Source organism: Salvelinus fontinalis, chromosome 16 (genome assembly GCF_029448725.1).
Source record: "Salvelinus fontinalis isolate EN_2023a chromosome 16, ASM2944872v1, whole genome shotgun sequence".
NCBI classification, from domain to species: Eukaryota; Metazoa; Chordata; class Actinopteri; order Salmoniformes; family Salmonidae; genus Salvelinus; species Salvelinus fontinalis.
Genome location: NC_074680.1, coordinates 44,889,904 through 44,905,515, shown reverse-complemented (window position 1 = coordinate 44,905,515; position 15,612 = coordinate 44,889,904). Strand labels below are relative to the sequence as shown.

General features: G+C 46.4%; 1 protein-coding gene across 1 annotated transcript in view; it reads left to right on the top strand.

Moving 5' to 3' along the window:
• Nucleotides 1–15,612, top strand: part of LOC129813235 (angiopoietin-related protein 7) — a 43,980-nt gene that overhangs the window by 23,389 nt on the left and 4,979 nt on the right. The window contains exons 2-6 of the mRNA XM_055865525.1: nt 1,501–1,735; nt 11,167–11,304; nt 11,613–11,706; nt 14,909–15,031; nt 15,115–15,310. Of these exons, the coding sequence (XP_055721500.1) occupies nt 1,501–1,735; nt 11,167–11,304; nt 11,613–11,706; nt 14,909–15,031; nt 15,115–15,310 (786 nt within the window). The remainder of the gene's footprint in view (nt 1–1,500; nt 1,736–11,166; nt 11,305–11,612; nt 11,707–14,908; nt 15,032–15,114; nt 15,311–15,612) is intronic.

The window sequence follows — 15,612 nt, the reverse complement described above, 5'->3', positions numbered from 1 at the left end:
CCACTTCCCTCCCTCTCTACCCACCCACCCACCTCCCTCCCTCTCTACCCACCCACCTCCCTCCCTCCATCTCTACCCACCCACTTCCCTCCCTCTCTACCCACCCACTTCCCTCCCTCTCTACCCACCCACCTCCCTCCCTCTCTACCCTCCCACCTCCCTCCCTCTCTACCCTCCCACCTCCCTCCCTCTCTACCCACCCACCTCCCTCCCTCTCTACCCTCCCACCTCCCTCCCTCTCTACCCTCCCACCTCCCTCCCTCTCTACCCACCCACCTCCCTCCCTCTCTACCCTCCCACCTCCCTCCCTCTCTACCCACCCACCTCCCTCCCTCTCTACCCACCCACCTCCCTCCCTCTCTACCCTCCCACCTCCCTCCCTCTCTACCCTCCCACCTCCCTCCCTCTCTACCCTCCCACCTCCCTCCCTTTCTACCCTCCCACCTCCCTCCCTCTCTACCCACCCACCTCCCTCCCTCTCTACCCACCCACCTCCCTCCCTCTCTATCCACCCACCTCCCTCCCTCTCTACCCCACCTCCCTCCCTCCCTCTCTCCCCCCTCCCTCTCTACCCTCCCTCCCTCCACTCCTCTCTCCCCCCTCCCTCTCTACCCCACCTCCCTCTCTCCCCCACCTCCCTCCTTCTCTCCCTCTCTACCCCACCTCCCTCCCTCCCTCTCTCCCCCCTCCCTCTCTCTCCCCGATCTATTTAACTGCTACTTTAACTCTGAGTGTTGTAGGTAAAACAATGTTGTTATTAACAGTGAGATAGTTATTTTATTTACCAAGCAACAAATCATGTTATCCAATTTATTAAAAACCTACTGATAACTATCTCTGTCTCTTCCACAACCCTCTCTTCCTATCTCCCTCCCTCCCTCTCTACCCTCCCTCCCTCCCTCTCTACCCTCCCTCTCTACCCTCCCTCCCTCCACTCCTCTCTCCCCTTCTCTCTCTAACCCACCTCCCTCCCTCTCTACCCTCCCTCCCTCCCTCCCTCCCTCTCTACCCTCCCTCCCTCCCTCTCTACCCTCCCTCTCTACCCTCCCTCTCTCCCCCTCTCTCTCTAACCCACCTCCCTCCCTCTCTACCCTCCCTCCCTCTCTACCCTCCCTCCCTCCCTCTCTACCCTCCCTCTCTACCCTCCCTCCCTCCCTCTCTACCCTCCCTCCCTCCCTCTCTACCCTCCCTCCCTCTCATCCCAACCTCCCTTCACTCCTCTCTCCCCTTCTCTCTCTAACCCACCTCCCTCCCTCTCTACCCTCCCTCCCTCCACTCCTCTCTCCCCCTCTCTCTCTAACCCACCTCATTCCCTCTCTACCCTCCCTCCCTCCCTCTCTACCCTCTTTCCCTCTCGTCCCAACCTCCCTTCACTCCTCTCTCTCCCCCTCTCTCTCTAACCCACCTCCCTCCCTCTCTACCCTCCCTCCCTCCCTCCACTCCTCTCTCCCCCTCTCTCTCTAACCCACCTCCCTCCCTCCCTCCCTCCCTCTCTCTTAGGGTGAGGAGAGGAACAACGTGAACGAGTCTTTAGAGGATCGTTTCAGAGTGTTGGAGCTACAGTACGCTGAGGCTGACAACCTGCTGCACACCCATAGTTCCATCCTGTTTGATCTGCAGACTCAGGTCCGGAACCTAACCATGACGGTGGAACGAGTTAAACGTAACCCCGGCTGCATGATCAACATTGTCAGGACCAGTCCTCTGCTCAGCGCCCAGGAGGCCCTTCACCCAGGTGCGCACACACACACACACACACACACACACACACACACACACACACACACACACACACACACACACACACACACACACACACACACACACACACACACACACACACACACACACACACACACACACACACACACACACACACACACACACACACACACACACACACACACACACACACACAATGATACAACAGGGATGCATCCCGCTGGGCACAGACATCAATTCAACGTCTATAGGCCTCAGTCCCCGTCTTTATACAGACATCTACTGCACTAGTCTATAGGGCTCAGTCCCCGTCTTTATACAGCAGTAGTCTATAGGGCTCAGTCCCCGTCTTTATACAGCAATAGTCTATAGGGCTCAGTCCCCGTCTTTATACAGACATCTACTGCAGTAGTCTATAGGGCTCAGTCCCCGTCTTTATACAGCAGTAGTCTATAGGGCTCAGTCCCCGTCTTTATACAGCAGTAGTCTATAGGGCTCAGTCCCCGTCTTTATACAGCAGTAGTCTATAGGGCTCAGTCCCCGTCTTTATACAGACATCTACTGCACTAGTCTATAGGGCTCAGTCCCCGTCTTTATACAGACATCTACTGCAGTAGTCTATAGGGCTCAGTCCCCGTCTTTATACAGCAGTAGTCTATAGGGCTCAGTCCCCGTCTTTATACAGACATCTACTGCAGTAGTCTATAGGGCTCAGTCCCCGTCTTTATACAGCAGTAGTCTATAGGGCTCAGTCCCCGTCTTTATACAGACATCTATTGCAGTAGTCTATAGGGCTCAGTCCCCGTCTTTATACAGACATCTACTGCAGTAGTCTCTAGGGCTCAGTCCCCGTCTTTATACAGCACTAGTCTATAGGGCTCAGTCCCCGTCTTTATACAGCAGTAGTCTATAGGGCTCAGTCCCCGTCTTTATACAGACATCTACTGCACTAGTCTATAGGGCTCAGTCCCCGTCTTTATACAGACATCTACTGCACTAGTCTATAGGGCTCAGTCCCCGTCTTTATACAGACATCTACTGCACTAGTCTATAGGGCTCAGTCCCCGTCTTTATACAGACATCTACTGCACTAGTCTATAGGGCTCAGTCCCCGTCTTTATACAGACATCTACTGCAGTAGTCTATAGGGCTCAGTCCCCGTCTTTATACAGACATCTACTGCAGTAGTCTATAGGGCTCAGTCCCCGTCTTTATACAGCAGTAGTCTATAGGGCTCAGTCCCCGTCTTTATACAGACATCTACTGCAGTAGTCTATAGGGCTCAGTCCCCGTCTTTATACAGCAGTAGTCTATAGGGCTCAGTCCCCGTCTTTATACAGACATCTACTGCAGTAGTCTATAGGGCTCAGTCCCCGTCTTTATACAGACATCTACTGCAGTAGTCTATAGGGCTCAGTCCCCGTCTTTATACAGACATCTACTGCAGTAGTCTCTAGGGCTCAGTCCCCGTCTTTATACAGCACTAGTCTATAGGGCTCAGTCCCCGTCTTTATACAGCAGTAGTCTATAGGGCTCAGTCCCCGTCTTTATACAGACATCTACTGCACTAGTCTATAGGGCTCAGTCCCCGTCTTTATACAGACATCTACTGCACTAGTCTATAGGGCTCAGTCCCCGTCTTTATACAGACATCTACTGCACTAGTCTATAGGGCTCAGTCCCCGTCTTTATACAGACATCTACTGCAGTAGTCTATAGGGCTCAGTCCCCGTCTTTATACAGACATCTACTGCAGTAGTCTATAGGGCTCAGTCCCCGTCTTTATACAGACATCTACTGCAGTAGTCTATAGGGCTCAGTCCCCGTCTTTATACAGCAGTAGTCTATAGGGCTCAGTCCCCGTCTTTATACAGACATCTACTGCAGTAGTCTATAGGGCTCAGTCCCCGTCTTTATACAGCAGTAGTCTATAGGGCTCAGTCCCCGTCTTTATACAGACATCTACTGCAGTAGTCTATAGGGCTCAGTCCCCGTCTTTATACAGACATCTACTGCAGTAGTCTCTAGGGCTCAGTCCCCGTCTTTATACAGCACTAGTCTATAGGGCTCAGTCCCCGTCTTTATACAGCAGTAGTCTATAGGGCTCAGTCCCCGTCTTTATACAGACATCTACTGCACTAGTCTATAGGGCTCAGTCCCCGTCTTTATACAGACATCTACTGCACTAGTCTATAGGGCTCAGTCCCCGTCTTTATACAGACATCTACTGCACTAGTCTATAGGGCTCAGTCCCCGTCTTTATACAGACATCTACTGCACTAGTCTATAGGGCTCAGTCCCCGTCTTTATACAGCAGTAGTCTATAGGGCTCAGTCCCCGTCTTTATACAGACATCTACTGCAGTAGTCTCTAGGGCTCAGTCCCCGTCTTTATACAGACATCTACTGCAGTAGTCTATAGGGCTCAGTCCCCGTCTTTATACAGACATCTACTGCAGTAGTCTATAGGGCTCAGTCCCCGTCTTTATACAGACATCTACTGCACTAGTCTATAGGGCTCAGTCCCCGTCTTTATACAGCAGTAGTCTATAGGGCTCAGTCCCCGTCTTTATACAGACATCTACTGCAGTAGTCTATAGGGCTCAGTCCCCGTCTTTATACAGACATCTACTGCACTAGTCTATAGGGCTCAGTCCCCGTCTTTATACAGACATCTACTGCACTAGTCTATAGGGCTCAGTCCCCGTCTTTATACAGACATCTACTGCAGTAGTCTATAGGGCTCAGTCCCCGTCTTTATACAGACATCTACTGCAGTAGTCTATAGGGCTCAGTCCCCATCTTTATACAGACATCTACTGCAGTAGTCTACAGGGCTCAGTCCCCGTCTTTATACAGACATCTACTGCAGTAGTCTATAGGGCTCAGTCCCCGTCTTTATACAGACATCTACTGCAGTAGTCTATAGGGCTCAGTCCCCATCTTTATACAGACATCTACTGCAGTAGTCTATAGGGCTCAGTCCCCATCTTTATACAGACATCTACTGCAGTAGTCTATAGGGCTCAGTCCCCGTCTTTATACAGACATCTACTGCAGTAGTCTATAGGGCTCAGTCCCCGTCTTTATACAGACATCTACTGCAGTAGTCTATAAGGCTCAGTCTCCGTCTTTATACAGACATCTACTGCAGTAGTCTATAGGGCTCAGTCCCCGTCTTCATACAGACATCTACTGCAGTAGTCTATAGGGCTCAGTCCCCGTCTTTATACAGCAGTAGTCTATAGGGCTCAGTCCCCGTCTTTATACAGACATCTACTGCAGTAGTCTATAGGGCTCAGTCCCCGTCTTTATACAGACATCTACTGCAGTAGTCTACAGGGCTCAGTCCCCGTCTTTATACAGCAGTAGTCTATAGGGCTCAGTCCCCGTCTTTATACAGCAGTAGTCTATAGGGCTCAGTCCCCGTCTTTATACAGCAGTAGTCTATAGGGCTCAGTCCCCGTCTTTATACAGACATCTACTGCAGTAGTCTATAGGGCTCAGTCCCCGTCTTTATACAGACATCTACTGCAGTAGTCTATAGGGCTCAGTCCCCGTCTTTATACAGCAGTAGTCTATAGGGCTCAGTCCCCGTCTTTATACAGACATCTACTGCAGTAGTCTATAGGGCTCAGTCCCCGTCTTTATACAGCAGTAGTCTATAGGGCTCAGTCCCCGTCTTTATACAGACATCTACTGCAGTAGTCTATAGGGCTCAGTCCCCGTCTTTATACAGACATCTACTGCAGTAGTCTCTAGGGCTCAGTCCCCGTCTTTATACAGCACTAGTCTATAGGGCTCAGTCCCCGTCTTTATACAGCAGTAGTCTATAGGGCTCAGTCCCCGTCTTTATACAGACATCTACTGCACTAGTCTATAGGGCTCAGTCCCCGTCTTTATACAGACATCTACTGCACTAGTCTATAGGGCTCAGTCCCCGTCTTTATACAGACATCTACTGCACTAGTCTATAGGGCTCAGTCCCCGTCTTTATACAGACATCTACTGCACTAGTCTATAGGGCTCAGTCCCCGTCTTTTTACAGACATCTACTGCAGTAGTCTATAGGGCTCAGTCCCCGTCTTTATACAGACATCTACTGCAGTAGTCTATAGGGCTCAGTCCCCGTCTTTATACAGCAGTAGTCTATAGGGCTCAGTCCCCGTCTTTATACAGACATCTACTGCAGTAGTCTATAGGGCTCAGTCCCCGTCTTTATACAGCAGTAGTCCATAGGGCTCAGTCCCCGTCTTTATACAGACATCTACTGCAGTAGTCTATAGGGCTCAGTCCCCGTCTTTATACAGACATCTACTGCAGTAGTCTCTAGGGCTCAGTCCCCGTCTTTATACAGCACTAGTCTATAGGGCTCAGTCCCCGTCTTTATACAGCAGTAGTCTATAGGGCTCAGTCCCCGTCTTTATACAGACATCTACTGCAGTAGTCTATAGGGCTCAGTCCCCGTCTTTATACAGACATCTACTGCACTAGTCTATAGGGCTCAGTCCCCGTCTTTATACAGCAGTAGTCTATAGGGCTCAGTCCCCGTCTTTATACAGACATCTACTGCAGTAGTCTATAGGGCTCAGTCCCCGTCTTTATACAGACATCTACTGCACTAGTCTATAGGGCTCAGTCCCCGTCTTTATACAGACATCTACTGCACTAGTCTATAGGGCTCAGTCCCCGTCTTTATACAGACATCTACTGCAGTAGTCTATAGGGCTCAGTCCCCGTCTTTATACAGACATCTACTGCAGTAGTCTATAGGGCTCAGTCCCCATCTTTATACAGACATCTACTGCAGTAGTCTACAGGGCTCAGTCCCCGTCTTTATACAGACATCTACTGCAGTAGTCTATAGGGCTCAGACCCCGTCTTTATACAGACATCTACTGCAGTAGTCTATAGGGCTCAGTCCCCATCTTTATACAGACATCTACTGCAGTAGTCTATAGGGCTCAGTCCCCATCTTTATACAGACATCTACTGCAGTAGTCTATAGGGCTCAGTCCCCGTCTTTATACAGACATCTACTGCAGTAGTCTATAGGGCTCAGTCCCCGTCTTCATACAGACATCTACTGCAGTAGTCTATTGGGCTCAGTCCCCGTCTTTATACAGCAGTAGTCTATAGGGCTCAGTCCCCGTCTTTATACAGCAGTAGTCTACAGGGCTCATTCCCTGTCTCATTCCCCGTCTTTATACAGACATATAGAGCAGTAGTCTATAGGGCTCAGTCCCCGTCTTCATACAGACATCTACAGTAGTAGTCTATAGGGCTCAGTCCCCGTCTTTATACAGACATCTACTGCACTAGTCTATAGGGCTCAGTTTACAATTGGCTCATTCATCCCCCTCCTCTCCCCTGTAACTATTCCCCAGGTCGTTGCTGCAAATGAGAACGTGTTCTCAGTCAACTTACCTGGTAAAATAACGGTAAAATAAAATAAAATAAAATACAGACATGTACTGCACTAGTCTATAGGGCTCAGTCCCCGTCTTTATACAGACATGTACTGCACTAGTCTATAGGGCTCAGTCCCCGTCTTCATACAGACATCTACTGCAGTAGTCTATAGGGCTCAGTCCCCGTCTTCATACAGACATCTACTGCAGTAGTCTATAGGGCTCAGTCCCCGTCTTCATACAGACATCTACTGCACTAGTCTATATGGCTCAGTCCCCGTCTTTATACAGACATCTACTGCAGTAGTCTATAAGACTCAGTCCCCGTCTTCATACAGACATGTACTGTAGTTAATTTACATACTGTATCAAACACTTGTTAACTGAAATTGAGAGTGTGGAAAAAAGGCCAACGACTTGTTGATAATGCAGACAACATTTATACAAATCACTTAAACTTCAATCTTTCATTTGTTAAAACCAGTCACATCTGGTTTAATCTTTAACCTGTTAAAACCAGTCATATCTGGTTTAATCTGTTTAAACCAGTCACATCTGGTTTAATCTGTAATCTGTTAAAAACAGTCACATCTGGTTTAACCTGTAATCTTTTATTAAAACCAGTCACATCTGCTTTAATCTGTTAAAAACAGTCACATCTGGTTCAATCTGTTAAAACCAGTCACATCTTGTTTAATCTGTTAAAACCAGTCACATCTGGTTTAACCTGTAATCTGTTAAAACCAGTCACATCTGGTTTAACCTGTAATCTGTTAAAACCAGTCACATCTTGTTTAATCTGTAATCTGTTAAAACCAGTCACATCTGGTTTAACCTGTAATCTGTTAAAACCAGTCACATCTGGTTTAACCTGTAATCTGTTAAAACCAGTCACATCTTGTTTAATCTGTAATCTGTTAAAACCAGTCACATCTGGTTTAACCTGTAATCTGTTAAAACCAGTCACATCTTGTTTAATCTGTAATCTGCTAAAACCAGTCACACCTGGTTTAATCTATTAAAACCAGTCACATCTGGTTTAATCTGTTAAAACCAGTCACATCTGGTTTAATCTGTTAAAACCAGTCACATCTGGTTTAATCTATTAAAACCAGTCACATCTGGTTTAATCTGTTAAAACCAGTCACATCTGGTTTAATCTGTTAAAACCAGTCACATCTGGTTTAATCTGTTAAAACCAGTCACATCTGGTTTAATCTGTTAAAACCAGTCACATCTGGTTTAATCTATTAAAACCAGTCACATCTGGTTTAATCTGTTAAAACCAGTCACATCTGGTTTAATCTGTTAAAACCAGTCACATCTGGTTTAATCTGTTAAAACCAGTCACATCTGGTTTAATCTGTTAAAACCAGTCACATCTGGTTTAATCTTTAATCTCTTCAAAACCAGTCACATCTGGTTTAATCTCTAATCTCTTCAAAACCAGTCACACCTGGTTTAATCTTTAATCTGGTATAAACAGTCACATCTGGTTTAATCTTTAATCTGGTAAAAACAGTCACATCTGGTTTCATCTGTTAAAGCCAGGCACCATAGGCTAATAGTGTCACGCCCTGATCTTAGAGCCTTTTTATGTCTCTATTTGGTTTGGTCAGGGTGTGATTTGGGGTGGGCATTCTATGTTCTGATTTCTATGTTGTTGTATTTCTATGTGTTGGCCGGGTATGGTTCTCAATCAGGGACAGCTGTCTATCGTTGTCTCTGATTGGGAATCATACTTAGGCAGCCTTTTTCCCTTTTGTCATTGTGGGAAGTTGTCTGTTAGTGGCCTGTATAGCCCTAGTCAGCTTCACGTTCGTTTTTGGTATTTCTTATTTTTGTTGGCGACATTTATATAATTAAAAGTAATGTACCCTGACCACGCTGCACCTTGGTCCTGTCATTTCCACCCTGATGACGATCGTGACAAATAGCGATTTTTGTTCTTCTTTACTATAAAAAAAAGAAAATTATCCTCATTTGCATATTACGATAATCTGTTTTTCGACACATTGCTTCAAGGCAGAATGTTTTTATTTGTATTATTGTGACAAATCAGTTTAACAAAATTTTGTAATTTTCATGGAATTATTTAAAAAACACTCTTCACATGTATGACAAATGCATATTTTGCATATATTTACACATAAAATGACACAATATATAAAACAAAAGCCTCTGTAAAGTGTGACTATAAGAGCTAAGAACCTGTGTGTGGAATAATGGGAATGTATGTCCTTTGAAGACTGAGAAAATGAATTGGCGCACTGGGAACATGTCATTTTGAGAAAATGTAATTTTCCATAAATATGACCATTTATGTCACATTAATTAAACTCGTATTCATATATCACTTCAGAACTGACAAATAAACATCAAATATACCCTTTACCAATGCATTAGCACGTTTAAATACATTTGCTTCAAGCAATATAGCTGCTGCTATGTGCTTTGAATACTGGTCTGTTGGGCAAATATGCAGTTTTGGGCAAATTCTTATATCACGTTGCTCAATTTGTCACATACAAGGACTTTGTATGGCTGTTGAAATGTGCAGAACATGAATCAGCTAAGCCTGCCCCATATGTAAGGCCCTCTGAGTTGTTGCTGGTGACGCTTTACTTTGTTGACTGTGTCATGGGACCTGCGGCTACGCTTGGCAAACTCCAATGAAGCAGCATCAGCTCTCACATCCTTCTCTCTGATTGCTTCCAGTGTCACCAAGGTGCTGTCAAGCCACAATTTGTTCATCACATTTGATATAGCCTGGGGCTCCATCATTGAACGTGGCTACTGCCATATTGGCTGCACTGTCAATGCGGCGTTTGCCCACGAAGACAGTTATGGGGCATCGCAACCATATTGCCGATTTTGTAATTTTTATGAAAGTATAGAAGTTAGAGTTGCAAAATATCCCAAAATCTGAAAATTGTCAATGAAAGGAAAATCACAATCTGTTATAAATATTCTTAGGGACAGGCGTCCCGCTAGCGGGCCCACCAGCACAGGTTTCATAAATTCACAAATGGCGATTAAATATTCACTTACTTTTTGAAAATCTTCTTCTAATTTGTCATCCAAAGGGTCCCAGCTATAACATGTAGTGTCGTTTTGTTGGATAAAATCCTTCTTTATATCCCAAAAAGTCTGTTTAGTAGGTGCCACCGATTTGAGTAATTCACTCGTTCAACTTACAGAGAAAGGAATCCAAAAATCTACCCGAAACTTTGTTTCAACAAGTCAAATATGTTTCTATTTACTCCTCAGATACCCTAAAATGTAATCAAACTATACTATTTCTTACGGACAGAAGTATGTTCAATAGGAAACCGATTTTAGCAGGTGCGTCCTGTCTTCATATTCCAAGACTGTGTCCTTGTTCTAAAACTGATATTTCTTATTCGTTTTGGAAGTTACAAGCCTGAAACCTTGAACAATAACTGCTGACACCCCGTGGAAGCCATAGGAACTGCATCCTGGGAGCTAGTTTCCAGTATGCCCTTATACTTGCCATTGTAAGAGCATGGTCTCTCTCTCAAAAAAATTCTGTTTGGTTTTTCTTTGGATATTCTCCTACCATATCAATTGTGTTATATTCTCCTACATTATTTTAACATTTCTACAACTTCAAAGTGTTTTCTTTCCAATGGTACCAATTATATGCATATCCTGGCTTCAGGGCCTGGGCTATAGGCAGTTTACTTTGGGCACGTCATTCAGGCGGAAATTGAGAAAAAAGGGGCCTAGCCCCACCTGATTTAATCTTTAATCTGTTAATAGTCAAACCTGGTTTAATCTGTAACCTGTTAAAAACCACTCACAGCTGGTCTTTTTTCCTACCTATTTTTCCTCAATGCTGCTGCTGGAAACACACATAATCATTGCAATAGTGTTTAATATTCTAAATTCAAAATGTATTTATTAACTCACCTGTGTCTGTTGGGGTGTGTGTGTGTGTGTGTGTGTGTGTGTGTGTGTGTGTGTGTGTGTGTGTGTGTGTGTGTGTGTGTGTGTGTGTGTGTGTCTTCCAGAGGTGCAGCATGTGAGAAACTGTCCAATAGACTGTGCATCACTGTACTATAACGGGGTGTATCGGTCCGGTGTCTACACGGTGGTTCCCTCTCTGAGCTCCCATCCTGTGGAAGTCTACTGTGACATGGACACAGAGGGTAGGACTCACACACACATCTGATAATAGGGTTGTAAAATCCTGTGAACTTTCCCAGAATTCCCTGGGTTTTCCAAAAAACCTGGTTGGACGATTCCTGGAATTACGAGGGAATAAGCAGGAAATCCTCCAACCTGGATTTTTTTTGAAAACCAGGGAATTCTGGGAAAGTTCACAATTTTGTAACCCTATTATCAAATGTGTAAAGCATTGTTAGTACAACATCAGTGACCTTTTCAAGGGCCTCTTGGTGTAATGGCTAACGTTGGCCTGCCTAACAAGGTATGTGTCTCCTCTCTCCTGTGTCAGGTGGTGGTTGGACGGTGTTCCAGCGGCGTCAGGATGGGAAGGTGAACTTCAATAGAGGCTGGCAAGACTATAAGGAGGGATTTGGAGAGCTCAGGTATGTCATATTAATTGATTAATTGCCAAGTTAATTATATTCATCTAATTAGTTAATTCACAGTTAACGAGTTAGTTTGGTAATTGACTGTTACTGATTGGCCAGCCAGATATGAATTCTACTCACCAGTGTTCCAAGGTCTGAATCAGTGTCTGATTTTAGAGGGAAAGAAAACCGGATATTATATTTTTGTTCGTTTTACTGTTAGTTTGTCATTTCTTTTTATGTAACTGAGGTCCTCCGTACCTCAGTTGGTAGAGCAAGGCGCTTGCAAAGCCAGGATAGTGGGTTCGATTCCTGGGTCTACCCATATGTAAAATACACTGCTCAAAAAAATAAAGGGAACACTAAAATAACACATCCTAGATCTGAATGAATTAAATATTCTTATTAAATACTTTTTTCTTTACATAGTTGAATGTGCTGACAACAAAATCACACAAAAATGATCAATGGAAATCAAATTTATCAACCCATGGAGGTCTGGATTTGGAGTCACGCTCAAAATTAAAGTGGAAAACCACACTACAGGCTGATCCAACTTTGATGTAATGTCCTTAAAACAAGTCAAAATGAGGCTCAGTAGTGTGTGTGGCCTCCACGTGCCTGTATGACCTCCCTACAACGCCTGGGCATGCTCCTGATGAGGTGGCGGATGGTCTCCTGAGGGATCTCCTCCCAGACCTGGACTAAAGCATCCGCCAACTCCTGGACAGTCTGTGGTGCAACGTGGCGTTGGTGGATGGAGCGAGACATGATGTCCCAGATGTGCTCAATTGGATTCAGGTCTGGGGAACCGGCGGGCCAGTCCATAGCATCAATGCCTTCCTCTTGCAAGAACTGCTGACACACTCCAGCCACATGAGGTCTAGCATTGTCTTGCATTAGGAGGAACCCAGGGCCAACCACACCAGCATATGGTTTCACAAGGGGTCTGAGGATCTCATCTCGGTACCTAATGGCAGTCAGGCTACCACTGGCGAGCACATGGAGGGCTGTGCGGCCCCCCAAAGAAATGCCACCCCACACCATGACTGACCCACTGCCAAACCGGTCATGCTGGAGGATGTTGCAGGCAGCAGAACGTTCTCCACGGCGTCTCCACGGCGTCTGCAGACTCTGTCACGTCTGTCACATGTGCGTGTGAACCTGCTTTCATCTGTGAAGAGCACAGGGCGCCAGTGGCAAATTTGCCAATCTTGGTGTTCTCTGGCAAATGCCAAACGTCCTGCACGGTGTTGGGCTATAAGCACAACCCCCACATGTGGACGTCGGGCCCTCATACCACCCTCATGGAGTCTGTTTCTGACCGTTTGAGCAGACACATGCACATTTGTGGCCTGCTGGAGGTCATTTTGCAGGGCGCTGGCAGTGCACCTCCTTGCACAAAGGCGGAGGTAGCGGTCCTGCTGCTGGGTTGTTGCCCTCCTACGGCCTCCTCCACGTCTCCTGATGTACTGGCCTGTCTCCTGGTAGCGCCTCCATGCTCTGGACACTACGCTGACAGACACAGCAAACCTTCTTGCCACAGCTCGCATTGATGTGCCATCCTGGATGAGCTGCACTACCTGAGCCACTTGTGTGGGTTGTAGACTCCGTCTCATGCTACCACTAGAGTGAAAGCACCGCCAGCATTCAAAAGTGACCAAAACATCAGCCAGGAAGCATAGGAACTAAAAAGTGGTCTGTGGTCACCACCTGCAGAACCACTCCTTTATTGGGGGTGTCTTGCTAATTGCCTATAATTTCCACCTGTTGTCTATTCCATTTTCACAACAGCATGTTAAATGTATTGTCAATCAGTGTTGCTTCCTAAGTGGACAGTTTGATTTCACAGAAGTGTGATTGACTTGGAGTTACATTGTGTTGTTTAAGTGTTCCCTTTATTTTTTTGAGCAGTGTATATGGAAGCATGAGTGTAAGTCACTTTGGATAAAAGCTAAATAGCATATATTGTTTGTAAAGTATTTTGCAAAAATTGTGTGAAATGTAGTTTGAATGAAGTTTGTTGTGGTTTAGTTGTGAGATCTGAGTATGAGACTGACTTCCCTGTAGTTCTAGTTCTCCGACTCCCCTGCAATAGAACTCCGACTCCCCTGCAATAGAACTCCGACTCCCCTGCAATAGAACTCAGACTCCCCTGCAATAGAACTCAGACTCCCCTGCAATAGAACTCCGAGTCCCCTGCAATAGAACTCAGACTCCCCTGCAATAGAACTCAGACTCCCCTGCAATAGAACTCCGAGTCCCCTGCAATAGAACTCCGACTCCCCTGCAATAGAACCCAGACTCCCCTGCTATAGAACTCCGACTCCCCTGCAATAGAACTCCGACTCCCCTGCAATAGAACTCCGACTCCCCTGCAATAGAACTCCGACTCCCCTGCAATAGACCTCCGACTCCCCTGCAATAGAACTCCGACTCCCCTGCAATAGAACTCCAACTCCCCGGCAATAGAACTCCGACTCCCCGGCAATAGAACTCCGACTCCCCGGCAATAGAACTCCGACTCCCCTGCAATAGAACTCCGACTCCCCTGCAATAGAACTCCGACTCCCCTGCAATAGAACTCCGACTCCCCTGTAATAGAACCCAGACTCCCCTGCAATAAAACTCCGACTCCCCTGCAATAGAACTCCGACTCCCCTGCAATAGAACTCCGACTCCCCTGCAATAGAACTCCGACTCCCCTGCAATAGACCTCCGACTCCCCTGCAATAGAACTCCGACTCCCCTGCAATAGAACTCCGACTCCCCGGCAATAGAACTCCGACTCCCCGGCAATAGAACTCCGACTCCCCGGCAATAGAACTCCGACTCCCCTGCAATAGAACTCCGACTCCCCTGCAATAGAACTCCGACTCCCCTGCAATAGAACTCCGATTCCCCTGCAATAGAACTCCGACTCCCCGGCAATAGAACTCCGACTCCCCGGCAATAGAACTCCGACTCCCCGGCAATAGAACTCCGACTCCCCTGCAATAGAACTCCGACTCCCCTGCAATAGAACTCCGACTCCCCTGCAATAGAACTCCGATTCCCCTGTAATAGAACCCAGACTCCCCTGCAATAAAACTCCGACTCCCCTGTAATAGAACTCCGACTCCCCTGTAATAGAACTCCGACTCCCCTGCAATAGAACTCCGACTCCCCTGCAATAGAACTCTGACTCCCCTGTAATAGAACTCTGACTCCCCTGTAGGTCTGAGTACTGGTTGGGGAACGAACACATTCACCACCTGTCCACCCAGGGAGACTACAGCCTCAGGATAGACCTGGAGGACTGGACACATCACCACAAACATGCCTTCTACCAGAGCTTCAGGTATAGTAAAACACACACACATGTTATCCTACCTGCCTGCATGTGTGAGCGTGTTAATAACACTCTCCTGTGTGTGTGTGTAGTATTGAAGATGAGGAGAACCACTACCGGCTGCATGTGTCAGGCTACAGTGGGACAGTAGAGGACTCGTTCAGCTGGTACCATGATAAACAGGACTTCAGTACTCCAGACACGGGGGATATCTGTGCTGAGATCTCACACGCTGGCTGGTGGTACCACCAGTGTTTCTATGCCAACCTCAATGGAGTCTACTACAAGGTAGCACACACACACACAGAAGGAATTCAGGCCGCTTGACTTTTTCCACATTTTGTTACGTTACAGCCTTATTCTAAAATGGATTTACATTGAGAAAAGAACTATCTACACACAGTACCCCATAATGACAAAGCAAAAAAAGTGTTTTATTTTTACATTTTTGCAAATGTTTAAAAAACTGAAATCACATTTACATAATTATTTAGACCCTTTACTCAGTACTTTGTTGAAGCACCTTTAGCAGCGATTACAGCCTTGATTCTTCTTGAGTATGACGCTACAAACTTGACACAGCTTTATTT